Source organism: Gopherus flavomarginatus, chromosome 23 (genome assembly GCF_025201925.1).
Source record: "Gopherus flavomarginatus isolate rGopFla2 chromosome 23, rGopFla2.mat.asm, whole genome shotgun sequence".
NCBI lineage: Eukaryota > Metazoa > Chordata > Testudines > Testudinidae > Gopherus > Gopherus flavomarginatus.
In genome coordinates this window covers 15,764,483-15,790,937 of record NC_066639.1, presented here as the reverse complement: position 1 = coordinate 15,790,937, position 26,455 = coordinate 15,764,483, and the positions used below count along the sequence as shown (strand labels likewise).

Sequence of the window (26,455 nt, the reverse complement as noted above, 5' to 3'; positions counted from 1 at the left end):
GAGGGGTATTTTACACTTCCAATCAAAACAGCTGTGCCATGCCCCACAGCTGCCCCTGATGCCAGCCTGGGGCCAGCCCCACCTGCCCCCTACTGAGCCCCCCACAGCACCTCCTGGCTAAGACACCATCTGTCAAACCCACAGCACAGCAGGTGCCCCCATCTCCCCCAGAATAGGAGACTAGGAGCCAGGACGCCTGGGTTCCATCCTGCTGCAGGTGGGGCTGATGGTGCAGCAGCATCAGCTGATCCTTCCACCCAGCCCCACCCTCAATCCCTCACTCCCTTACTGGCTGAGAACTGTAGCTAACCCAGGCCTCTGGCAACTGGGGAAACTGAGGCACAGAGGCCAAGTAGGAGACACATGGGCCCTGTCCCTTGTGAACCAACTGGGCCCTGACCCCACCCAGACTCAGGCCTCTGGTGGCGGCTGCCCCAGCGCTCACGTGCCTTCCCATCACCACCCCCTCAACCCCACGCCCCTCACAGAACCAGGGAGGGAACCCAGGAGTCCTGGCTCCCAACCCCCCCTGCTCTAACCCACCAGCCCCCACTCCCCTCCGAGAGCCACGGAGGGAACCCAGGAGTCCTGGATCCCAGCCCCACCCCTGCTCTGACCCAGCACACCCCTCCCAGAGCCGGGGCCAGAATCGTTCCATCTCCCTGCGCAAGACTCCAGCTGTTGAACATGTGGAGCGGGCTGGAGGGGGGGGGGTAAAAACTCTCCAAACACGGCACCGGTTCTGGCCTTGCTTAGCGGCTATAATTTCCCACCCGGGTTTTCCTTCTCCTCCCGAGTCCGAGGAAAGAACCCAACAGAGAAGGGTCGTCCCTTGGGCACAGATCCGAGACCCAACACCTCCCCCGGGCAAAAAAAAAATCCAGCGGCTCCAACCCGGGGAGAAGTGGAGGGAAGAACAGAACGAAAAAGGAAACGAGAAGAAAAAACGAGGTCTTTGTACAAGGCCGGAGGAGAGGGGGGGCAGAGTCTTGTAAAACCAGACCACCCTCCCCGGCCTGATCGGACACGTCCATCCGCGCGCCGTGAAGCTGCACACCCCCTTTCTTTGTCCCGCTGCCGGATAAGCTCCGCCCGCCGAGTCAGTCCCCGCCCATTCTTGGCACAGGGCCGGGTGTGGGGGGGAGTAGGTTGGCGGGGAATTGGGGGGGGGCGGGTGACCCGCCCCCCGCTCTTCTCCAGAGTTCAGGAATCGGTGGCAGAGTCCACGTGGTGGTGATGGTGGCAGAGGTGGGATCCGGCGGAGGTCAGGGGCCAACGCCTGAAGAAAGGAGGTGCTGACGTCACCAGAGGCGGTGCTGATGGAGGTTCCGGCTCAGCACCGACCGCACGTCCGCTGTGAACCTGGGGAGGGGAAGGGAAGCGTTAGGAAGGAACCCAGGAGTCCTGGCTCCCAGCCCCCTCTCCTAATTAACCAGACCCCTTTGAGCGAGGGACCCCTAGGTACCAGCACAGAGCACAGGGACTGTGCAGTTTCAAAGGATCCACCTTGCTGGATCACCACCTAATAATTGACCTGGGGAACTCCTCGCCACAGGACATCGCGACCGCCAAAAATGTAACGGGACCGGGAAAATAAAGTTCCTGGAGGGTGGATCCGTAAACAGCTAGTAACCCAGGCAGGTGGAGACGTGACTCCAGAGAGGAGGGCGCCCGGCAGGCTGGTGCCGCAAGGATTCGGGGCTCGGCCCCACACCTGAGCATCTTGCTCAGTCAGCCTGGTCTCTGAGGCGTGGGTCGGGGGGTCTGTCGGATACTGAGGCATCAGGGTCCAACCCTTCTGCCTGCGACCGCCTGGATCTCCAGCTCAGAACAGTGCGGGGTTTTAAGCGGAGCCAGGGAGAGAACCCAGGAGTCCTGGCTCCCAGACCCCCTGCTCTGACCCACCAGCCCCCACTCCCCTCCCAGAGCCGGGGAGAGAACCCAGGCGTCGTGGCTCCCAGCTCCCCCTGCTCTGACCCACCAGCCCCCACTCCCCTCCCAGAGCCGGGGAGAGAACCCAGGAGTCCTGGCTACCAGCCCCCATGCTCTAACCCACCAGCCCCCACTCCCCTCCCAGAGCCGGGGAGAGAACCCAGGTGTCCTGGCTCCCAGCCCCCCGTGCTCTAACCCACCAGCCCCCACTTCCCTCCTGGCGCTGGGAGGGAATCCAGGAGGCCTGGCTCCCAGCCCCCCGTCCCCTCCCTAGAGAACCCCGGCGTCCTGGCCCCCAGCCCCCGGCGGGTACCTCAGGGCGTCCAGCATGGGCAGCAGGTTGAGCAGGGCCGTGTCGCTGGGGTCGCTGAACCACGACTTGATGGGGATGGCGTTGTCTAGGAGAGAGGGACAGACGGACGCCTCTTAAAGGGGCGGCGCTGGCCAACTGGGGAAGGGGAGGTGTACATCCTCCTCCCCCCCCCCGCAGTACCACATACCCAGATGCTGCCCCACCTCCCGTACCCCAGCAGAACCCTGGGGGGGGGCATCTCTGTGGCTCATGATCCCTCCCCATCCATTTGGGGTGAGCCACTTCTCTTCAGTCAGGACATTAGAGCAATCAGGAGGCAGCTGGGGGTTAGAGCAGGGGGGGCTGAGAGCCAGGACTCCTGGGTTCTCTCCCCAGCTCTGGGAGGGGAGTGGGGGCTGGTGGGTCAGAGCAGGGGGGACTGGGAGCCAGGACTCCTGGGTTCTCTCCCCGGCTCTGGGAGGGGAGTGGGGGCTGGTGGGTCAGAGCAGGGGGGGCTGGGAGCCAGGACTCCTGGGTTCTCTCCCCGGCTCTGGAAGGGGAGTGGGGGCTGGTGGGTTAGAGCAGGGGGGGCTGGGAGCCAGGACTCCTGGGTTCTCTCCCCGGCTCTGGGAGGCGAGTGGGGGCTGGTGGGTTACAGCAGGGGGGGCTGGGAGCTAGGACTCCTGGGTTCTGTCCCAGCCCTGGGAGGAGAGTTGGGGCTAGCAGGCGGCATGGGGGGCTGGGAGCCAGGACTCCTGCGTTCTCTCCCGGCCCCAAAAGGGGAATGGGGGTTAGGGGGTAGTGCGGGGGGCTGGCTCGTACCTGGATGGCTCCGGTAGGCGCCCGGCGAGTTGTCCAGGATGACGACACTCGACAGGTCACTGTGCACCACCGACAAATCCTTGATGTAGCTGCCCAGCTCCAAAGTGCAGTGCTGGGGAGGGGGAGAGGCGGGGGCGTGGGGGGTGAGTGGCTACTAACCCCTAGGGTGCCCCCCCCAGTGCCCCAGCCCACACTCCTCCCCCCACCAGGGCCATGCTGGGAGATTAGGGGGACGGGGGGGAATGCAGGGGCACCCCAGGAGCCAACCAGCAGGCAACTGGCTGCTCCCGCCCACCAGCTGAAGCCACGCCCTCTTCTCCTTAGCTCTTCTAACCAAAGCCCCGCCCCAGCTCCCTGTAAGCTCCGCCCCATCCCCTGCTCCCCGAAAGCCCTGCCCCCAGACTCCCTATGCTCTGCCCCAGCCCCTTCACCCTGCTCCCCCAGCCCCCATTGATTTCTCTAAGCTCCACCCCCAGTCCCCCTGCTCTCCAAAGCCACGCCCCCACCCCATCTAAGCTCCACCCCCAGTCCCCCCTCTCCAAAGCCACGCCCCCAGCTCCACCTAAGCTCCACCCCATCCCTCCTCTGCTCTCCAAAGCCACGCCCCCAGCTCCACCTAAGCTCCACCCCATCCCTCCTCTGCTCCAAAGCCACGCCCCCAGGTCCAACTAAGCTCCACCCCACCCCTCCTCTGCTCTCCAAAGCCACGCCCCCAGGTCCACCTAAGCTCCACCCCATCCCTCCTCTGCTCTCCAAAGCCACGCCCCCAGCCACACCTAAGCTCCACCCTCAGTTCCCCCCACTCTGCTCCCCAGACCCCGCCCCTCCGTCCCCATCGTCCCTCCCCTGCCATCTCCGCACCCCCCACTCACCTGCCGGTAATACCTTCTCTTGAGGATACTCCTGTTGTTGTCCAGCTTGTCGGCCACCGCGGAGCCGTAGATCTCCATGCTGGCCGTGAACACCACCAGCTCGTACCACTGGCTCACCTGGCATGGGGCGGGGGGGGGGGAGGAAATCAGGGCAGGATGGAGACCTCCACCTCCTCCCAGCGGGGGGGTGGAGGGGCAGCCAGATAGATACCCCCATGGGCCCCCAAGAGAGCAGGCAGGATGGCAGTGTCTTTGGGCACACATGCATAGTCATGGCAGTCCAGTTCTATGGAGGGCAGAGGGTCTAGTGGTTAGAACAGTGGGGGCTGGGAGCCAGGACTCCTGGGTTCTCTTCCCAGCTCTGGGAGAGCAGTGAGGACTGGTGGGTCAGAGCAGGCGGGGCTGGGAGCCAGGACTCCTGGGTTCTCTCCCTGGCTCTGAGAAGGGAGTAGGGGCTGGTGGGTTAGAGCAGGGGGGGCTGGGAGCCAGGACTCCTGGGTTCTCTCCCTGGCTCTGAGAAGGGAGTGGGCTTGTGGGTTAGAGCAGGGGGGCTGGGAGCCAGGACTCCTGGGTTCTCTCCCTGGCTCTGAGAAGGGAGTAGGGGCTGGTGGGTTAGAGCAGGGGGGGCTGGGAGCCAGGACTCCTGGGTTCTCTCCCTGGCTCTGAGAAGGGAATAGGGGCTGGTGGGTTAGAGCAGGGGAGGTTAGGAGCCAGGACTCCTGGGTTCCATCCCTTGGCTCTGTCACCAGCCTGCTTGGGTAAGTCCCTTCCCCTCTGTGCCTCTGTTTCTTCTGTCACACTCGGTCTAGACCGATCTCTTTGGGGAACGACCCATCTACCTGCGCACACAACACCCAGCGACAGTCTACGGTATCACCTGAAAAGCCATAATCTGCTGACTATCACCGTCCTGTTCAACTGTGCTCCCCAACGCTGCTAAGCCGTGATGAGATTTTACTGCGTCTCTGGTACTGAAACACATGGCGAGTCAAGAGAGGACTGGCCACAGGTGTTAGACAACCAGTCGCTAGGGCAGAGTCTGGGGGTTTCCCTCAGTTGTTTGCAACTCTGAACCCTTCGTCCCACGGAACGAAACATTTCAAAAGTTTACAACTGAACGTTAACTTAATACGGCTTGGAAACTTCACTGCGTGTTTGCCTTTTTCCTCCCCTCATCTCTGCTGCTGGCGGATTGCCTACTTCCGGTTCCAAATGAGGCGTGTGGTTAACCGGGCGGCTTCTCGCTCGGGGGTTCGTAGCTCTGTACTAAGACCTGCCGTGTCTGGGGAGGTGAGAAAAGCTGTTTCCTTGAAATCTTCCTGAGCGTCGGTAACGTTTAGGGTTTCAAATGCGTGTTTGAATTTGTGACCCACGCCCATCCTTTATGCTGAAAAAAAATCAACCTCTCTCCAGCTAATAAGCTTGGATAGTTGTTTTCTCCTTGACGGGATGACATTTGAACAGCCAGACTGGGTCGGACCAAAGATCCATCCAGCCCAGTGTCCCATCATCCGACAGGGGCCAATGCCGGGGAAGAAACAGAACAGGGAACCATCGAGGGATCCATCCGCTGTCGCCCATTGCCAGCTTTTGGCACAACAGAGGCTAGGGACACCCTCCCCACCCATCCTGGCTAATAGCCATTGATGGACCTATGTGACAAAGTGGGAATGTTCTTAAAGTTTTCTCTCAGTGTTGGTTGGGTGCCTCAGTTTCCCCTATGCAGTTCTCGAGTGTCTAGGGGTGTATGATCGTTGCAGAGCCCTACAGGGCCAGTGCGATCCAGTCTGCACAAAGAATGGCCGACGCCCTGTCTCCTGATGGCCTGGGCTCCTCCCCTGCAAAGGTGCCAACTGAAGGTGTTGGAGAACAAAGAGGTCTGGTGGCCTCCTGGCCTGGGCCAGAGGAGGGGCTGGAGAGTTTCAGTTTGGAGCTGGCTGGGGAAATGGAGGGGAGGCCAGACAGACCTCCTGGCCTCCCCTGGCTCCCCAAGATGGACCTGACGGACGGGGGTCCTGCTGTCTGTACCCTCAAGACCTGTCTTGGACTGTGTTCCTGACGTCTAAATAAACCTTCTGTTTCACCGCCTGCCTGAGTGTCACGTCGCAGGAAGCCGGGGGTGCACAGCCTTGTCTCCCGCAAACTCCGTGACAACCTGTCCTCCGTGAATGTATCTAGTTCTCTTTTGAACGCTGTTCTCATCTTGGCCTTCACAACATCCAGTGGCGAGGAGTTCCCCAAGTTGACCGTGCGCTGTGTGAAGAAATACTCCCCTTTGTTCGTTTTCAATCAGCCAATTTCATTTGGCGACCCCAAGTTCTTGTCTTATCAGCAATACCTAACGCTTCCTTCTTTATTTTCACCACACCTGTCACAATTTTATCAACCTCTCTCATATCCCCCCTTCGCCGTCTCTTTTCCAAACTGGAAAGTCCCAGTCTGATTAATCTCTCCTCACACCCAGACCCCTAATCATTTCCGTTGCCCCTTTTCTGAACCTTTTCCAATCTTCTCGGAGATGGGGCGGCCACAGCGGCACGCGGCATTCAAGACGTGGGCGTCCCATGGATTTACAGAGAAGCAATGTGACACGCCAATTAAGGAGCTGGACAGAACAAGAGGCATCTCTCTGGGGATGGAGAATTTGCAGGGGCGTAGTTCACGCGTGGCTAGGAGAGCATTCGGCAAGGAGCTGGGGGTGAGTTTGCACCCTGAGGGCCGGGAGCGAATGAGCTGGACGTGGCATGTTCCCACCACAGAGCCGAAAGAGGCAACCTGGGCTAGAGAATTACGGGGAAACATGCCCCCGTCCCCAATCTCAGGGCGGACCTCTGTACATAAGTACCGCCCCCATCTCGCTTTGAGGGCGGGAGCGGGGGGCGGTCCGCCTGGCTCCAATCACAACCAACTCCCTCTCTGTCAGAGAAGCTTGAGCACAGGAGCACTTTTGCTGCGGAGGGGAAACTGAGGCACGGTGTATTTAAAAACACAGAAGATGCCCTAATAGATCAAACCAACGGTCTGTCTAGCCCCATATCCTGTCCCAGCGCTTCAAGGGGAGCGTACACAAAGGGCAACTGGAGCAATTCCCTCCTATCCCTTGGCTAACGGCTACTAGAAGTCTCCCGGCTCTAGGAGGGGGGTGGGGGCTGGTGGTCAGAGCTCTGGGGGTTGGGAGCCACAACTCCTGGGTTCTCTCCCCAGCTCTGGGAGGGAAGTGGGGGCTGGTGGGTTAGAGCAGGGGGGGGCCGGGAGCCAGGACTCTGGGGTTCTCTCCCCGGCTCTGGGAGGGCAGTGGGGGCTGGTGGGTTAGAGCGGGGGGGAGGGGGCCGGTAGCCAGGACTCCTGGGTTCTCTCCCTGGCTCTGTAGTCAAGTGGGTTGGGAGGGGAGGGAGTCAGCAGCAGAGCCGGGAACTGAGTCAAGCGTCTACAGCGGGGTGTGGCGCCAGCCGAATTTCATTGGGGGGTTGTGGAGAATAGTAGGGTGGCTGGGGAGCAGATGGGGGGTATCCCCTGCATGGTCCAGGCCGAGGTGGGTTTGGATACAGGACCCCAGCCCCGGAAGAAAACAGAACACGATGGGGGGGGGGGGGGGCACTTACCACTTCTAGGAAAAAATCCACGTGCGGCCTCTTATGTACAAAAAAGCGGACGGGGTGTTTGTCTATCACAACCTGGAGACCAGAGAGGAGATGGGTAAAGCAGGGGGCTGGACACCCCCCCCCCCCCACTGCCCCTCTCGGCCAGAGTTACCCCTAGAGGGGACAGGCCCCTGCCCCATTCCCTGCCCCCCTGAGCCAGCCAGTCCCCGCCCTGGGGCCAGGTGGGAGCCAGCGCCCCCTAGAGGGGACAGGCCCCTGCCCCATTCCCCAACCCCGTGAGCCAGCCGGTCCCCGCCCTGGGGCCAGATGGCAGCTGGCACCCCCTAGAGGGGAACGGCCCTAGATAGCGTATAATCCCCACACGAAGGCAGGTCCCCTTGTCTCGGTCCTCTCCCCATGGGGCGCTAAGCTGGTGAAGGATGTGGCCGAGGCGGGGCGATGAGTGTAGGACCTACTCAATTTACCTGGAGGTTGCAGAGTTCTGGAAGGCAGAAACCCCCACACACCAACACAGAGCCATCTCCCCCCCACACCCAGATCTCCCCCCTCCCGTCCATTCAATCCTCGGTGCCCAGCCCCCATCTCACCTTGAGGATGAAGTCGGGAGGGGTCCCGGGCCGCACCGTGGGGCGCATCACCCCATCGTGGTGGGAGTGGATCAACGTCTCGTCCAGGTCCAGCACCAGGACCTTCCGCTTCACCTGGTCTGGGGGGACGGGGAGCCGTAAGACGCAGCCCCCCAAACCCCTGCCCCCACCCTAATCCAAGTCAGCCCTAAGTAACCAGCATCCAGCCCCACACCCCGCATGCTGCCCCATGGCAGGGACCCCCCGTCGGACCTCCCTGCTGTATCGTTTAAATGTAACCTTCACCCCTCTGCTGCACCTGGGGAGACACCCCCTCTTAATCTGGGGAGTCCATTCTGCTCCCAGCTCTGGGAAGGGAGCAGGGTCGAGTGGTTAGAGTGGGGGGGCTGGGAGCCGAGAGAGGGGGATACTTACTGAGCCGGTTGCGTGCGGCCGGGGAGAGAGGGAGCACGTCATAGCGCACCGTCTGGTACTGGATCACCTGCCGTGAGAGCAGAGGACGGGCTGTCATAGCCGGGAGGAGAGCCTGGCTCTGTCCCCCCCTTCACCCCCCCACACAGGGGCATCTCTCTCTAATGACCTCTGTCCAGTGGGCCTCCCAGAAGCTTCATGTGTTGACCCCCCCCTTCTACTTGAGAGACCCCCCACTTATCTCTCCATATTTTCCCTTCTTCCATTCATTCCACATGCTCTGTGTCCTGCCATGCCAGGTGCTCAATGTGACCCCCCCCTACACACACACACACACACACCCCATAATGGGTTAGAGTGGGGGGCTGGGAGCTAGGACTCCTGGGTTCTCTCCCCAGCTCTGGGAGACGAGTGGGGTCTGGCGGTTAGAGCAGGGGGGGCTGGGATCCAGGACTCCTGGGTTCTCTGCCCGGCTCTGGGATGGGAGTGGGGGCTGATGGTCAGAGCAGGGAGGGCTGGAAGCCAGGACTCCTGGGTTCTCTCTCCTGGCTCCGGGAGAGGAGCGGGGGCTGGTGGGTTAGAGCAGGGGGGGCTGGGAGCCAGGACTCCTGGGTTCTCTCCCTGGCTCTGGGAGGGGAGCAGGGGCTGGTGGGTTAGAGCAGTGGGGGCTGGGAGCCAGGACTCCTGGGTTGACTCGCCAACCCTGACAGAGCACCTCAGTTTCCCCACCTGTGAGACTGGGTAACTAATCTGGTCCAGGGAGACCGAGAGGGCAGGGAACACCCCCCACCGTGTAAAAACCCAGCCCCAGCCTTGTCCCCGAGCCCAGCCAAAGCCGAGGGCAACACAAGCGACTGAAAAACATTCACCCACTCCCGACGGAGAGCAGCCGTTCCCCTGCCGGCCACCCCTGCCTTTCCCGTTAAAAACCCACCCCTCGGATGACACGGTTCCCCTGAGGTTTGGGTCGAACTCAAGGGGATTTTTAAGATCCACGCCTCAATCAGGAACCCAACAGCCCTGAAAGTGAAACTGATCAGAAACTGACGAAGGAGAGCAGGGCCTGGCTGGCCATGGGGATTGCAACAGGCCCTCCTGCCCCCTCAGCTCAGGTGAGGAAGCGGGCGGAAGAGGAGGGCACCGGGGCCAGGGGAGACCCTGGTTCTGTTCCCCTCCCTGTCAAAAAAGGGCGACCACATTTTCTGCCAGCAGGAGTCCGGACTCCTGGGTCCTATCCAGATTCATTCCTGTCTTCTTATATCCCCCATTGTGTCTATGCTTCTGCACTGCTCTAAACACCTGAGATGGAACCCAGGAGTCCTGCCTCCCACCCCCCTCCCGTTCTAACCACCAGCCCCCACTCCCCTCCGTGAGCTGGGAGAGAACCCAGGAGTCCTGGCTCCCAGCCCCCCCTGCTCTAACCCCCAGCCCCCACTCCCCTCCCAGAGCCGGGGAGAGAACCCAGGAGTCCTGGCTCCCAGCGCCCCTGCTCTGACCCACCAGATACGACCCCCCCCACCATGCCTTTTTAACCCCCTGCCGTATCACATGCCATGGCACCTGCCTGCACTGGAGAAGCCCGGATTAGATTTGCCACAGGCCAAACCCCTGCTTCACACCTCCCCCTACTCTATTTTAACCACCCACCTGCTTCCCGGTCTCAAATCGTGCCAGGGTCACGGGCCCCCGGCACCTGTCGTCCCTTGGCAAGGGCACGGATCCCGTGCCACCCGGGCTGTGACTGCCAGGCCAGCCGCCAGGGCCTCCTCCCAGGATCAGCTTCCCAGCCAGTTCACCCCGGTTGATCCGATCCGGCGAGGCCCGAGGCCACGGGGAAAGGCGGCCGGGGAGGGGGGTGGGGGAGTGTCCAAAGGACGCCCCCCCGCCCACAGCACAATCCCAGCCCAGCCCCCCTCGGATTGGGCTCCGATGCCAGGCTGGGGGGAATGCTAGGGCTTGCTCGCCCCCCCCGTCTCGCTCCGGCAACTGACCCACCAGGAGCACCCGCAGAGATTGTGGGCTGGCCCAGGGGCCTTTCCCCTCTAGGGGGCGCCAGCTCGGATCAACAACGGGCAGAGATGGGGGTCCCCCCCCCAGCGCCCGGCCCAGAGGGGTTCCCCGATTGATCTGCGTAGCTTCCCGGGCACCACGAGGGAGCCCACGCTGCACGACCCCGCCGGAGATACCACCCCCCAGGATGCTCTGCGAGCCTAGTGCATTGTGGGAGAGCGCGGCTGTCTGAGGCGCGCACACCTGGGGAATCATGGGAAGGCACTAGAGGGTTAGCCGCTTGGGGGAACACAACAATTCCCGGCCAAGCCAGCCCCGGGAGTGAGGGGGACGGGATTAAAATCAGCCCCTAACCTGTGCCTGGCCCACCCCAAGATGAGGATCAGCAGCCAGGCCCTCGCACCCACCGGGCCGGCCCTGGGCACAAGGCACGGGCACCAGCTTGCCCATCATCTGCCCAGAGCAGGCGTCTGGGGTTGGCGCCGGGCAGTATTTTAAGCATATTAACCCTTCCACTGGCAGGTGTCCCAAGACAGAAGACAAAAGCAGGAAAAGGCTTAGGTATGCCACCCCGTCCCGAGGACGGGGCCCGGACGCCTGGGTCCCAACTCCCCGTCCCGGGGACGGGGCCTGGACGCCTGGGTCATAACTCCCCGTCCCAGGGACGGGGCCTGGACGCCTGGGTCCCCTTCATACCTTACACCACCCCAGGCCGTGCCAGGACGCCTGGGTCCCATCCCATCACACACACCCCAGATGGTGCCAGGACCCCATCCCATCACACGCACCCCAGATGGAGCCAGGACGCCTGGGTCCCAACTCCCCACTCACCCCTAGACGGCCCCAGGATACCTGGGTCCCAACCTGACCTAACCCCACCCGCCCAGATGGAGCCAGGACGCCTGGGTCTCATCAGCCCAACGCTGGGAACCAAGAACCACCCAATGGCCCGTGGCAGAGGCCAGACGGACACGGGAGTTTAGCCCCACGATCTATGGGGCGGTGAATTTGATTGGCCACGTGGGCTGGGTCGGAGCCAGCACCCCCTGGGGGGAGAAAGGCCTCGCGCCCCATTCCCCACCCCTAGGAAGAACTCAGGGCCCCACTGAGCCGGGCGCTGCACCCACAGTCAGCAGAGAAACGTAGACAGACTCTCACCTCCGTAACGCTGCGGATACCACACAAGCAACACGGCACTGCTAGGCTAAGAGACAGCGTGGCCAAAGGGGGGGTCAGGACGCCTGGGTTCTGTTCTCAGCACCCTGGGCGACCTCGGGCACAGCCCCATTCAGTGCCTCAGTTTCCCCACCCCCAAGGATCCCTCCCGCCTTTGGAAAGCGCCATGAGATCTACGGCCAAAACGCACTAGGGGCTATTCCACTGTCTCCTAAATCCACAAGAAACTGACCCTGGTATCTGAGGGTCTCCCGATCTGAGGTAGGTCGCCTATTTTACGGACAGACTCTCTAAGCCTCGGTTTCCCTAAAGGCCTGAACCTCAGCCTTGTCGGTCCTAGGCCAAAACGCTAACCACTGAGATTGGGGCCTCAGCCCACTCTGGCTGATTTCGGGGGGGCCCCTCCAGTATTCCCGGTGCCACACTCAGCTTCCCCCGCCCAAGATCAGGTGATCTTCACCAGTAGCTGCCCCAAGGAACTTCTGATCTAACGGACAAGGAGTATTTATCCCCAGTTTCAAGATGGGGAAACTGAGGCACGGCAAAGCCATTTTCCCAAGATGCCACAGGGAGGCAAATGAGCTGGATCCAGGTGCCCCAGAATCCAGATCCTTTCAAAGGTTCCTTTCCAGGATTATAAGGGGATGCTCTGATCCCCTCTGGGGTCTTCCACCCGGGGCTTCGAAAGTCAGGGTGAAAATACTCAACACACAGAACGGCCGAGTAAATTTCTCGCCCCTTTAAACTTGGCAGAATTTGACAGAGACTGGAGAGGTTGGTACACTTCATTATTTGTGTTTAACTGTAGGGACAGAGGGGCTAGTGGTTAGAATGACCGGGGGGGGACTCCTGGGTTCTCTCCCCAGCTCTGGGAGGGAAGTGGGGGCTGGGAGCCAGGACTCCTGGGTTCTCTTCCCGGCTCTGGGAGGGGAGTGGGGGCTAATGGATTAGAGCGGGGGAGACTGGGAGTCAGAACTCCGGGATTCTAGCCCTGATGGCCTCCCAAGTCCCTTGCCGATCTGTGACTCAGTTTCCCCGTCTGACAAAGGGGAATGATCCTGATCTACCTCCCAGGGGGTTGCGGAACGAGGTTTTCACCACCCTCTGAGGCAGGGAAGTTACAAGTACATTTCACGGTCAGTTCCCCTCCCCCTAAGCCCAGAAACTACCCGCTTTTGTGGTGAGTCAACACACCAAAAGCCACCGGGGGGGGTTTTCAACCGGCTTTATGGGCTGTCGGATCTTTGCACCAATCAACGACCCGGACGTCGCCTGCCTCCAAACGCACCAGGCCCCCTCGAGTGGCTCCAAGCAGCCGGGTTAAACACCGGTTTCCAGAATAGATTTGGGGTGGCAGGCCCCCTTTCAACCTGTTCACCCCAGGGTCCCCCAGGACTTAGGGGCAGCAGGTAGCTTCCCCCCTCCCAGCCCCACCCTGACACACACTCATTCACCAGGCAGCTAAAGACACTCAGCCAACATAATGATCCCCCCTCCCAGCTGCTCCCCCAGTCGCTGTCCAAGGCCCCAGTCCTTCATGCCCCACTGCTCTCCTCATCCCAGTTCTAGGGGACAGACGTCCCCCAGATGCCCCCCAAGACTGCTCCAAGGGACCAGTCACCCCCAGAACCCCCTTGCCTATCTCCCCTCTTACCTCCACCTGCCCTGGGGTGCCAGCCGCCCAAGCCCCCCTGTACCTTGGCTACGTATTTAATCCCCTGTGCCCCTGCCCTTGGGTGATTTTTTACGTCCCCCAAGTCCCTGTTCCATTGCCCCAGATGAGCACCCAGATACTCCCATGCTAGCCCCCTAGTTGCCAGCCCAGATCCTGCCCAGACGCTCCCACCAGATCCCCCAGCTGTCCCCAAATCCCCCCAGCATCTCCCACAATCAAACCTGTTGCCCTCCCAGTCTCCCTGGACTCCCCCCCGTCAGCCTTCCAAATCCTCTCCAGCCCCCCACACACACACACCAGCACCCCGATCTCCCCAAGTCACCCTCCAGACAACCCACCCATGGTCTTCCCAGCTCTCCCTGCACCCCAGCCCCACAGAAACTCCCACAATCAGCCCCAAGTGTCCTCCTAATCCCCCCAGATCCCCCTAGCGAGGCCCCTAGTTGCCTTCCCTGTACCCCCAGGTACCCCTAACAGGCCCCAAGATCCCCTACGCCAGCTCCCCACTTCCCCCCTCCAGTTCCCTCCAACCCAGTTCCCCAAGTGCCCTCCGGGTCCTGCTCCCCAGTTCCCCCCAGGTCCCCCCCCCAAGTCCCGCTGACCCATTACCTCCCAGGCCCTGCTCTCTAGTTGCCCCCTGGGTCCCCCCCCACAAGCCCAACCCCAGCCCATCTATCCTGTTGCCTCCTAGCCTCTGCTCCCTGGGTCTCTCCCCCCCCAAGGCCTCACACCCCAGCTCCCTCGGCCCCAATCCCCCCTCAGCCCCAGATCCCTGGGTCTCTCCCTCTCCAAGGTCTCACACCCCAGCTCCCCCGGCCCAGATCCCCCCTCAGCCCCAGATCCCTGGGTCTCTCTCCCCCAAGGCCTCACACCCCAGCTCTCCCGGCCCCGATCCCCCCTCAGCCCCAGATCCCTGGGTCTCTCCCCCGCAAGGCCTCACACCCCAGCTCCCCCGGTCCCGATCCCCCCTCAGCCCCAGATCCCTGGGTCTCTTCCCCCCCAGGGCCTCACACCCCAGCTCCCCCGGCCCCGATCCCCGGGTCTCTCCCCCCACAAGGCCTCACACCCCAGCTCCCCCGGTCTCAATCCCCCCTCAGTCCCAGATCCCTGGGTCTCTCCCCCCCAAAGCCTCACACCCCAGCTCCCCCGGCCCCAATCCCCCCTCAGCCCCAGATCCCTGGGTCTCTCCCCCTCCAAGGCCTCACACTCCAGCTCCCCTGGCCCCGATCCCCTCTCAGCCCCAGATCCCTGGGTCTCTCCCCCCTCCAAGGCCTCACACCCCGGCTCCCCCGGCCCCGATCCCCCCTCAGCCCCAGATCCCTGGGTCTCTCCCCCTCCAAGGCCTCACACCCCAGCTCCCCCGGCCCCGATCCCCCCTCAGCCCCCGATCCCTGGGTCTCTCCCCCTCCAAGGCCTCACACCCCAGCTCCCCCGGTCCCGATCCCCCCTCAGCCCCAGATCCCTAGGTCTCTCCCCCCCCAAGGCCTCACACCCCAGCTCCCCCGGTCCCGATCCCCCCTCAGCCCCAGATCCCTGGGTCTCTCCCCCTCCAAGGTCTCACACCCCAGCTCCCCCGGCCCCGATCCCCCCTCAGCCCCAGATCCCTGGGTCTCTCGCCCCCCAAGGCCTCACACCCCAGCTCCCTCGGCCCCAATCCCCCCTCAGCCCCAGATCCCTGGGTCTCTCCCTCTCCAAGGTCTCACACCCCAGCTCCCCCGGCCCAGATCCCCCCTCAGCCCCAGATCCCTGGGTCTCTCTCCCCCAAGGCCTCACACCCCAGCTCTCCCGGCCCCGATCCCCCCTCAGCCCCAGATCCCTGGGTCTCTCCCCCGCAAGGCCTCACACCCCAGCTCCCCCGGTCCCGATCCCCCCTCAGCCCCAGATCCCTGGGTCTCTCCCCCTCCAAGGTCTCACACCCCAGCTCCCCCGGCCCCGATCCCCCCTCAGCCCCAGATCCCTGGATCTCTCCCCCCAAGGCCTCACACCCCAGCTCCCCCGGCCCCGATCCCCCCTCAGCCCCAGATCCCTGGATCTCTCCCCCCCAAGGCCTCACACCTCAACTCCCCCGGTCCCGATCCCCCCTCAGCCCCAGATCCCTGGGTCTCTCCCCCTCCAAGGCCTCACACCCCAGCTCCCCCAGCCCCGATCCCCGGGTCTCTCCCCACACAAGGCCTCACACCCCAGCTCCCCCGGCCCCGATCCCCCCTCAGCCCCAGATCCCTGGGTCTCTCCCCCCCAAGGCCTCACACCCCAGCTCCCCCGGCCCCGATCCCCCCTCAGCCCCAGATCCCTGGGTCTCTCCCCCCCCAAGGACTCACACCCCAACTCCCCCGGTCCCGATCCCCCCTCAGCCCCAGATCCCTGGGTCTCTCCCCTCTCCAAGGCCTCACACCCCAGCTCCCCCGGCCCCGATCCCCCCTCAGCCCCAGATCCCTGGGTCTCTCCCCCCCAAGGCCTCACACCCCAGCTCCCCCGGCCCCGATCCCCCCTCAGCCCCAGATCCCTGGGTCTCTCCCCCCCCCAAGGCCTCACACCCCAGCTCCCCCGGTCCCGATCCCCCCTCAGCCCCAGATCCCCGGCTCTCTCCCCCCAAGGTCTCACACCCCAGCTCCCCCGGTCCCGATCCCCCCTCAGCCCCAGATCCCTGGGTCTCTCCCCCCCAAGGCCTCACACCCCAGCTCCCCCGGTCCCGATCCCCCCTCAGCCCCAGATCCCCGGCTCTCTCCCCCCAAGGTCTCACACCCCAGCTCCCCCGGTCCCGATCCCCCCTCAGCCCCAGATCCCTGGGTCTCTCCCCCCCAAGGCCTCACACCCCAGCTCCCCCGGTCCCGATCCCCCCTCAGCCCCAGATCCCCGGGTCTCTCCCCCTCCAAGGCCTCACACCCCAGCTCCCCCGGCCCCGATCCCCCCTCAGCCCCAGATCCCTGGATCTCTCCCCCCCAAGGCCTCACACCCCAGCTCCCCCGGCCCCGATCCCCCCTCAGCCCCAGATCCCTGGATCTCTCCCCCCCAAGGCCTCACACCCCAGCTCCCCCGGCCCCGATCCCCCCTCAGCCCCAGATCCCTGGGTCTCTCTCCCTCCAAGGCCTCACACCTCAGCTCCCCCGGCCCCGATCCCCCCTCAGCCCCAGATCCCTGGATCTCTCCCCCCCAAGGCCTCACACCCCAGCTCCCCCGGCCCCGATCCCCCCTCAGCCCCAGATCCCTGGATCTCTCCCCCCCAAGGCCTCACACCCCAGCTTCCTCCGGCCCCGATCCCCCCTCAGCCCCAGATCCCCGGGTCTCTCGCCCCCCAAGGCCTCACACCCCAGCTCCCCCGGCCCCGATCCCCCCTCAGCCCCAGATCCCTGGGTCTCTCCCCCGCCAAGGCCTCACACCTCAGCTCCCCCGGCCCCGATCCCCCCTCAGCCCCAGATCCCTGGGTCTCTCCCCCTCCAAGGCCTCACACCCCAGCTCCCCCGGCCCCGATCCCCCCTCAGCCCCAGATCCCTGGGTCTCCCCCCCCCAAAGGCCTCACACCCCAGCTCCTCCGGCCCCGATCCCCCCTCAGACCCAGATCCCTGGATCTCTCCCCCGCCAAGGCCTCACACCTCAGCTCCCCCGGCCCCGATCCCCCCTCAGCCCCAGATCCCCGGGTCTCCCCCCCCTCAAGGCCTCACACCCCAGCTCCCTCGGCCCTCCCAACCCACGATCCCCCCTCAGCCCCAGATCCCTGGGTCTCTCCCCACCCCAAGGCCTCACACCCCAGCTCCCCCGGCCCCGATCCCCCCTCAGCCCCAGATCCCTGGGTCTCTCCCCCTCCAAGGCCTCACACCCCAGCTCCTCCGGCCCCGATCCCCCCTCAGCCCCAGATCCCTGGGTCTGTCCCCCGCAAGACCTCACACCCCAGCTCCCCCGGCCCCGATCCCCTCTCAGCCCCAGATCCCTGGGTCTCTCCCCCCCCAAGGCCTCACACCCCAGCTCCCCCGGCCCCGATCCCCCCTCCGCCCCAGCTCCCTGGGTCTCTCCCCCCCCAAGGCCTCACACCCCAGCTCCCCCGGCCCCGATCCCCCCTCAGCCCCAGATCCCTGGGTCTCCCCTCCCCAAGGCCTCACACCCCAGCTCCCGATCCCCCCTCAGCCCCAGATCCCTGGGTCTCCCCCCCCAAGGCCTCACACCCCAGGTCCCGTGGCCCCGATCCCCCCTCAGCCCCAGATCCCTGGGTCTCTCCCCCCGCAAGGCCTCACACCCCAGCTCCCCCGGCCCCAATCCCCCCTCAGCCCCAGATCCCTGGGTCTCTCTCCCCCTCCAAGGCCTCACACCCCAGCTCCCCCGGCCCCGATCCCCCCTCAGCCCCAGATCCCTGGGTCTCTCCCCCCCCCCCAAGGCCTCACACCCCAGCTCCCCCGGCCCCGATCCCCCCTCAGCCCCAGATCCCTGGGTCTCTCCCCCTCCAAGGCCTCACACCCCAGCTCCCCCGGCCCCGATCCCCCCTCAGCCCCAGATCCCTGGGTCTCTCCCCCTCCAAGGCCTCACACCCCAGCTCCCCCGGCCCCGATCCCCCCTCAGCCCCCGATCCCTGGGTCTCCCCCCCCCAAGGCCTCACATCCCAGCTCCCCCGGCCCCGATCCCCCCTCAGCCCCAGATCCCTGGGTCTCTCCCCCCCAAGGCCTCACACCCCAGCTCCCCCGGCCCCGATCCCCCCTCAGCCCCAGATCCCTGGGTCTCTCCCCCCCCCAAGGCCTCACACCCCAGCTCCCCCGGTCCCGATCCCCCCTCAGCCCCAGATCCCCGGCTCTCTCCCCCCAAGGTCTCACACCCCAGCTCCCCCGGTCCCGATCCCCCCTCAGCCCCAGATCCCTGGGTCTCTCCCCCCCAAGGCCTCACACCCCAGCTCCCCCGGTCCCGATCCCCCCTCAGCCCCAGATCCCCGGCTCTCTCCCCCCAAGGTCTCACACCCCAGCTCCCCCGGTCCCGATCCCCCCTCAGCCCCAGATCCCTGGGTCTCTCCCCCCCAAGGCCTCACACCCCAGCTCCCCCGGTCCCGATCCCCCCTCAGCCCCAGATCCCGGGTCTCTCCCCCTCCAAGGCCTCACACCCCAGCTCCCCCGGCCCCGATCCCCCCTCAGCCCCAGATCCCTGGATCTCTCCCCCCCAAGGCCTCACACCCCAGCTCCCCCGGCCCCGATCCCCCCTCAGCCCCAGATCCCTGGATCTCTCCCCCCCAAGGCCTCACACCCCAGCTCCCCCGGCCCCGATCCCCCCTCAGCCCCAGATCCCTGGGTCTCTCTCCCTCCAAGGCCTCACACCTCAGCTCCCCCGGCCCCGATCCCCCCTCAGCCCCAGATCCCTGGATCTCTCCCCCCCAAGGCCTCACACCCCCGCTCCCCCGGCCCCGATCCCCCCTCAGCCCCAGATCCCTGGGTCTCTCCCCCCACAAGGCCTCACACCCCAGCTCCCCCGGCCCCGATCCCCCCTCAGCCCCAGATCCCTGGGTCTCCCCTCCCCAAGGCCTCACACCCCAGCTCCCGATCCCCCCTCAGCCCCAGATCCCTGGGTCTCCCCCCCCCAAGGCCTCACACCCCAGGTCCCGTGGCCCCGATCCCCCCTCAGCCCCAGATCCCTGGGTCTCTCCCCCCGCAAGGCCTCACACCCCAGCTCCCCCGGCCCCAATCCCCCCTCAGCCCCAGATCCCTGGGTCTCTCTCCCCCTCCAAGGCCTCACACCCCAGCTCCCCCGGCCCCGATCCCCCCTCAGCCCCAGATCCCTGGGTCTCTCCCCCCCCCCAAGGCCTCACACCCCAGCTCCCCCGGCCCCGATCCCCCCTCAGCCCCAGATCCCTGGGTCTCTCCCCCTCCAAGGCCTCACACCCCAGCTCCCCCGGCCCCGATCCCCCCTCAGCCCCAGATCCCTGGGTCTCTCCCCCTCCAAGGCCTCACACCCCAGCTCCCCCGGCCCCGATCCCCCCTCAGCCCCCGATCCCTGGGTCTCCCCCCCCCAAGGCCTCACACCCCAGCTCCCCCGGCCCCGATCCCCCCTCAGCCCCAGATCCCTGGGTCTCTCCCCCCCAAGGCCTCACACCCCAGCTCCCCCGGCCCCGATCCCCCCTCAGCCCCAGATCCCTGGGTCTCTCCCCCCCCCAAGGCCTCACACCCCAGCTCCCCCGGTCCCGATCCCCCCTCAGCCCCAGATCCCCGGCTCTCTCCCCCCAAGGTCTCACACCCCAGCTCCCCCGGTCCCGATCCCCCCTCAGCCCCAGATCCCTGGGTCTCTCCCCCCCAAGGCCTCACACCCCAGCTCCCCCGGTCCCGATCCCCCCTCAGCCCCAGATCCCCGGCTCTCTCCCCCCAAGGTCTCACACCCCAGCTCCCCCGGTCCCGATCCCCCCTCAGCCCCAGATCCCTGGGTCTCTCCCCCCCAAGGCCTCACACCCCAGCTCCCCCGGTCCCGATCCCCCCTCAGCCCCAGATCCCCGGGTCTCTCCCCCCTCCAAGGCCTCACACCCCAGCTCCCCCGGCCCCGATCCCCCCTCAGCCCCAGATCCCTGGATCTCTCCCCCCCAAGGCCTCACACCCCAGCTCCCCCGGCCCCGATCCCCCCTCAGCCCCAGATCCCTGGATCTCTCCCCCCCAAGGCCTCACACCCCAGCTCCCCCGGCCCCGATCCCCCCTCAGCCCCAGATCCCTGGGTCTCTCTCCCTCCAAGGCCTCACACCTCAGCTCCCCCGGCCCCGATCCCCCCTCAGCCCCAGATCCCTGGATCTCTCCCCCCCAAGGCCTCACACCCCAGCTCCCCCGGCCCCGATCCCCCCTCAGCCCCAGATCCCTGGGTCTCTCCCCCCACAAGGCCTCACACCCCAGCTCCCCCGGCCCCGATCCCCCCTCAGCCCCAGATCCCTGGATCTCTCCCCCCCAAAGGCCTCACACCCCAGCTCTCCCGGCCCCGATCCCCCCTCAGCCCCAGATCCCTGGGTCTCTCCCCCTCCAAGGCCTCACACCCCAGCTCCCCCGGCCCCGATCCCCCCTCAGCCCCAGATCCCTGGGTCTCTCCCCCCCCAAGGCCTCACACCCCAGCTCCCCCGGCCCCGATCCCCTCTCAGCCCCAGATCCCTGGGTCTCTCCCCACAAGGCCTCACACCCCAGCTCCCCCGGCCCCGATCCCCCCTCAGCCCCAGATCCCTGGCTCTCTCCCCACAAGGCCTCACACCCCAGCTCCCCCGGCCCCGATCCCCCCTCAGCCCCAGATCCCTTGGTCTCTCCCCCCCCAAGGCCTCACACCCCAGCTCCCCCGGCCCCGATCCCCCCTCAGCCCCAGATCCCTGGGTCTCTCCCCCCCTCCCAAGGCCTCACACCCCAGCTCCCCCGGTCCCGATCCCCCCTCAGCCCCAGATCCCTGGGTCTCTCCCCCCCCAAGGCCTCACCCCCCAGCTCCCCCGGCCCCGATCCCCCCTCAGCCCCAGATCCCTGCGTCTCTCCCCCTCCAAGGCCTCACACCCCAGCTCCCCCGGCCCCGATCCCCCCTCAGCCCCAGATCCCTGGGTCTCTCCCCCCCAAGGCCTCACACCCCAGCTCCCCCGGTCCCGATCCCCCCTCAGCCCCAGATCCCTGGGTCTCTCCCCCCCAAGGCCTCACACCCCAGCTCCCCCGGCCCCGATCCCCCCTCAGCCCCAGATCCCCGGGTCTCTCGCCCCCCAAGGCCTCACACCCCAGCTCCGCCGGTCCCGATCCCCCCTCAGCCCCAGATCCCTGGGTCTCTCCCCCCCCTCCCAAGGCCTCACACCCCAGCTCCCCCGGTCCCGATCCCCCCTCAGCCCCAGATCCCCGGGTCTCTCCCCCTCCAAGGCCTCAAACCCCAGCTCCCCGGGCCCCGATCCCCCCTCAGCCCCAGATCCCTGGGTCTCTCCCCCTCCAAGGCCTCACACCCCAGCTCCCCCGGTCCCGATCCCCCCTCAGCCCCAGATCCCTGGGTCTCCCCCCCCCAAGGCCTCACACCCCAGCTCCCCCGGCGCCGATCCCCCCTCAGCCCCAGATCCCTGGGTCTCTCCCCCCCAAGGCCTCACACCCCAGCTCCCCCGGCCCCGATCCCTCCTCAGCCCCAGATCCCTGGGTCTCTCCCCCCCAAGGCCTCACACCCCAGCTCCCCCGGCCCCGATCCCCCCTCAGCCCCAGATCCCTGGCTCTCTCCCCCGCAAAGCCTCACACCCCAGCTCCCCTGGCCCCGATCCCCCCTCAGCCCGCGATCCCTGTGTCTCTCCCCCCCAAGGCCTCACACCCCAGCTCCCCCGGCCCCGATCCCCCCTCAGCCCCAGATCCCTGGGTCTCTCCCCCTCCAAGGCCTCACACCCCAGCTCCCCCGGCCCCGATCCCCCCTCAGCCCCAGATCCCCGGGTCTCTCCCCCCCCAAGGCCTCACACCCCAGCTCCCCCGGCCCCGATCCCCCCTCAGCCCTAGATCCCTGGGTCTCTCCCCCTCCAAGGCCTCACACCCCAGCTCCCCCGGCCCCGATCCCCCCTCAGCCCCCGATCCCTGGGTCTCTCCCCTCCAAGGCCTCACACCCCAGCTCCTCCGGCCCCGATCCCCCCTCAGCGCCAGATCCCTGGGTCTCTCCCCCTCCAAGGCCTCACACCCCAGCTCCCCCGGCCCCGATCCCCCCTCAGCCCCAGATCCCTGGGTCTCTCCCCCCCCAAGGCCTCACACCCCAACTCCCCCGGCCCCGATCCCTGGGTCTCTCCCCCTCCAAGGCCTCACACCCCAGCTCCCCCGGCCCCGATCCCCCCTCAGCCCCAGATCCCCGGGTCTCTCCCCCTCCAAGGCCTCACACCCCAGCTCCCCCGGCCCCGATCCCCCCTCAGCCCCAGATCCCTGGGTCTCTCCCCCTCCAAGGCCTCACACCCCAGCTCCCCCGGCCCCAATCCCCCCTCAGCCCCAGATCCCTGGGTCTCTCCCCCCCCAAGGCCTCACACCCCAGCTCCCCCGGCCCCGATCCCCCCTCAGCCCCAGATCCCTGGGTCTCTCCCCCTCCAAGGCCTCACACCCCAGCTCCCCCGGCCCCGATCCCCCCTCAGCCCCAGATCCCTGGGTCTCCCCCCCCCGCAAGGCCTCACACCCCAGCTCCCCCGGCCCCGATCCCCCCTCAGCCCCAGATCCCTGGGTCTCTCCCCCTCCAAGGCCTCACACCCCAGCTCCCCCGGTCCCGATCCCCCCTCAGCCCCAGATCCCTGGGTCTCTCCCCCTCCAAGGCCTCACACCCCAGCTCCCCATGCCCCGATCCCCCCTCAGCCCCAGATCCCTGGGTCTCTCCCCGTCCAAGGCCTCAAACACCAGCTCCCCCGGCCCCGATCCCCCCTCAGCCCCAGATCCCTGGGTCTCTCCCCCCAAGGCCTCACACCCCAGCTCCCCCGGCCCCGATCCCCCCTCAGCCCCAGATCCCTGGGTCTCTCCCCTTCCAAGGCCTCACACCCAGCTCCCCCGGCCCCGATCCCCCCTCAGCCCCAGATCCCTGGGTCTCTCCCCCCAAGGCCTCACACCCCAGCTCCCCCGGCCCCGATCCCCCCTCAGCCCCAGATCCCTGGGTCTCTCCCCCCCCAAGGCCTCACACCCCAGCTCCCCCGGCCCCGATCCCCCCTCAGCCCCAGATCCCTGGGTCTCTCCCCCTCCAAGGCCTCACACCCCAGCTCCCCCGGTCCCGATCCCCCCTCAGCCCCAGATCCCTGGGTCTCTCTCCCCCAAGGCCTCACACCCCAGCTCCCCCGGCCCCGATCCCCCCTCAGCCCCAGATCCCTGGGTCTCTCCCCCTCCAAGGCCTCACACCCCAGCTCCCCCGGTCCCGATCCCCCCTCAGCCCCAGATCCCTGGGTCTCTCTCCCCCAAGGCCTCACACCCCAGCTCCCCCGGCCCCGATCCCCCCTCAGCCCCAGATCCCTGGGTCTCTCCCCCCCCAAGGCCTCACACCCCAGCTCCCCCGGCCCCGATCCCCCCTCAGCCCCAGATCCCTGGGTCTCTCCCCCTCCAAGGCCTCACACCCCAGCTCCCCCGGTCCCGATCCCCCCTCAGCCCCAGATCCCTGGGTCTCTCCCCCCCAAGGCCTCACACCCCAGCTCCCCCGGTCCCGATCCCCCCTCAGCCCCAGATCCCTGGGTCTCTCTCCCCCAAGGCCTCACACCCCAGCTCCCCCGGTCCCGATCCCCCCTCAGCCCCAGATCCCTGGGTCTCTCCCCCCCCAAGGCCTCACACCCCAGCTCCCCTGGTCCCGATCCCCCCTCAGCCCCAGATCCCCGGGTCTCTCCCCCCTCAAGGCCTCACACCCCAGCTCCCCCGGCCCCGATCCCCCCTCAGCCCCAGATCCCCGGGTCTCTCCCCCGCAAGGCTTCACACCCCAGCTCCCCCGGCCCCAATCCCCCCTCAGCCCCAGATCCCTGGGTCTCTCCCCCCCAAGGCCTCACACCCCAGCTCCCCCGGCCCCGATCCCCCCTCAGCCCCAGATCCCTGGGTCTCTCCCCTCCAAGGCCTCACACCCCAGCTCCCCCGGCCCCGATCCCCTCTCAGCCCCAGATCCCTGGGTCTCTCCCCCTCCAAGGCCTCACACCCCAGCTCCCCCGGCCCCGATCCCCCCTCAGCCCCAGATCCCTGGGTCTCTCCCCTCCAAGGCCTCACACCCCAGCTCCCCCGGTCCCGATCCCCCCTCAGCCCCAGATCCCTGGGTCTCTCCCCCCCAAGGCCTCACACCCCAGCTCCCCCGGCCCCAATCCCCCCTCAGCCCCAGATCCCTGGGTCTCTCCCCCCCCAAGGCCTCACACCCCAGCTCCCCCGGCCCCGATCCCCCCTCAGCCCCAGATCCCTGGGTCTCTCCCCCCCCAAGGCCTCACACCCCAGCTCCCCCGGTCCCGATCCCCCCTCAGCCCCAGATCCCTGGGTCTCTCCCCCCCCAAGGCCTCACACCCCAGCTCCCCCGGCCCCAATCCCCCCTCAGCCCCAGATCCCTGGATCTCTCCCCCCCAAGGCCTCACACCCCAGCTCCCCCGGCCCCGATCCCCCCTCAGCCCCAGATCCCTGGGTCTCTCTCCCTCCAAGGCCTCACACTCCAGCTCCCCCGGTCCCGATCCCCCCTCAGCCCCAGATCCCTGGGTCTCTCCCCCCCCAAGGCCTCACACCCCGGCCCCGATCCCCGGGTCTCCCCCCCCGCCGGCACTCACGGTGCGGACCTGCCGCCGCAGCAGGTAGAGCAGGAAGCTCCAGAGCTTGGTGGCGAAGGCCAGGAAGCTGCGCAGGCCGAGCAGACACTGGGTCCGCATCATCCCGGCCCCGGCCCCGGCCCCGCCGCCGCCCCCCGCCCGGCCCAGCTCCGCCAGCTTCGCGCCCGGGCCGGGCCGCGGGAGGGGGAGGGGCCCGATCCGGGGGGGAGGGGCCGAGCTGGGGGAGCCCCCGGGGGGCGGGGTCTGGGTGGCGGGGGGGGGGGGGTCGGTCTCGCGCCTGGGCTCCGCTCGGGCTCAGCGGCCACCGCCGCCGCCGCCGGCGGGTTCGTTTCCGGTCCTACCACTTCCGGGTCAGGGGTCGCGGCGGCGCCGGCGCTGGGAGAGGAGTGCCTCGAGCGGTTGCGCATGCGCCAAGCTGGGCCGGCGCGAGCGGTCCGCAAGAGAGCGGGGAAGAGGGCAGGGGGAGCGGCCTGAGAGGCGGGTGGGCGGGGTCTGGGGAAAGGGGCGGGGCTTAAAGGGAGAGCAGCGACTGGATGCTGGAGGGTGAAGTGGGCGGGGCCAGAGGAAAGGGGGTGGGGCCAGAAAGGGCAGTTGAGACTGGCCAAAAAAAAAAAGGCCTGGAGGGGAGGGACTGGGGGGGGGGCAATGGGCGGGACCATTGGAAAGGGGCGTGGCCTGTGGGAAGAAGTGGGCGAGGCTGGGGAAAAGGGGCGTGGCCAGAGACAGCTGTTAGGGCAGGGCTTGACACAAGGGGAGGTGGGGTCACAGGGAGGGGCCAGGACAGTGGGTGGAGCCATCAGAAAGGGGCGTGGCCTGGAGCCGGGCAAAGTGGGAGGAGCCTTAAATAGAGGGTGGGGCCAGCTACCACAGTTGGGAATGGCAAAAGGGGCGGGGCTTGAGGGGGACCAGTGGGGGGGGCATCAGAAAGAGACAGGGTCACAGGGAGGGGCCACAGCACAGAGACAGTAGGTGGAAGCACTGAAAGAGGGCGTGGTCAAAGGAGAGAGTGGGTGGGGCCATAAAAAGGGGTGGGGCCAGAGAGTCAGTGGAACCATCAGAAAGGGGTGTGGTCAAGAGAGTCAGTAGAGGGGGCCAGTGAAAAGGGGAGGGGCCAGAGACAGTAGTGGGACCAGCCAAAGGAGCTGGGGCTTGATGGGGCAAGTGGGTGGGGCCATCAGAAAGGGATGTGGTCAAGGGAGTGGGTGGGGCCAGAGAAAAGGGGTGGGGCTAGACAATAGGTGGAACCATTAGAAAGGGGTGTGATTGACTCAGTGGGTGGGGCCAGAGAAAAGGGGTGGGGCCAAGTGGGTGGGGCCATCAGAAAGGGATGTGGTGACAGGAGTGGGTGGAGCCAGAGAAAAGGGGTGGGGCCATCAGAAAGAGGCGGAGTCAGAGGGAAGCCAGGGCAAGGGGCCAGGAGAGAGCGGGTAGGACACGCAGAAAGAGGCAAACAAGAGATATTGGACTTGGAAAAGGGTCAGAAAAGGGCAACACAAATGATTCGGGGTCTGGAACGGCTGCCGTGTGAGGAGGGATTAATGAGACTGGGACTTTTCGGCTTGGAAAAGAGGCGAACTATGAAATCATGACTGGGGTGGAGAAAGTAAATCGGGACAGGTTCTTTACACCTCACAGTACAAGAACAAGGGGCCACCAAATGACATGACCAGGCAGCAGTGTTTGAAAACCAACACAAGGAAGGATTTTTTTTTCCCACACAATGCACGGTCAACCTGGGGAACTCCTCACCGTGGGATGCTGTGAAGGCCAAGACGAGAACAGGGTTCAAAAACAGAACTAGATACATTCAGGGAGGACGGGTCCCGCCGTGGCTATTAGCCAGGATGGGCACGGAGGGTGGCCCCAGCCTCGGTTTGCCAGATGCTGGAAATGGGCGACAGAGGAT

General features: G+C 66.3%; 1 protein-coding gene across 9 annotated transcripts in view; it reads right to left on the bottom strand.

Annotated features, from left to right (window-relative positions):
- CTDNEP1 (CTD nuclear envelope phosphatase 1) overlaps positions 1-24,892 on the bottom strand; it is a 32,804-nt gene extending 7,912 nt beyond the window's left edge. For 2 of the 9 annotated variants that reach the window (XM_050933338.1, XM_050933343.1), the window contains exons 1-6: positions 24,550-24,892; positions 8,522-8,588; positions 8,108-8,226; positions 7,521-7,592; positions 3,919-4,035; positions 3,047-3,158 (exon numbers count right to left, since the gene is read on the bottom strand). In XM_050933338.1, the coding sequence (XP_050789295.1) occupies positions 3,047-3,158; positions 3,919-4,035; positions 7,521-7,592; positions 8,108-8,226; positions 8,522-8,588; positions 24,550-24,651 (589 nt within the window). In that variant the 5' untranslated portion in view covers positions 24,652-24,892. Of the gene's footprint in view, positions 1-740; positions 1,363-2,245; positions 2,331-3,046; positions 3,159-3,918; positions 4,036-7,520; positions 7,593-8,107; positions 8,227-8,521; positions 8,589-24,549 lie in introns of those variants that run through there. The other 7 variants (XM_050933339.1, XM_050933345.1, XM_050933336.1 and 4 more) reach the window with 6 other exon arrangements.
- Positions 24,893-26,455: the final 1,563 nt, after the last annotated feature.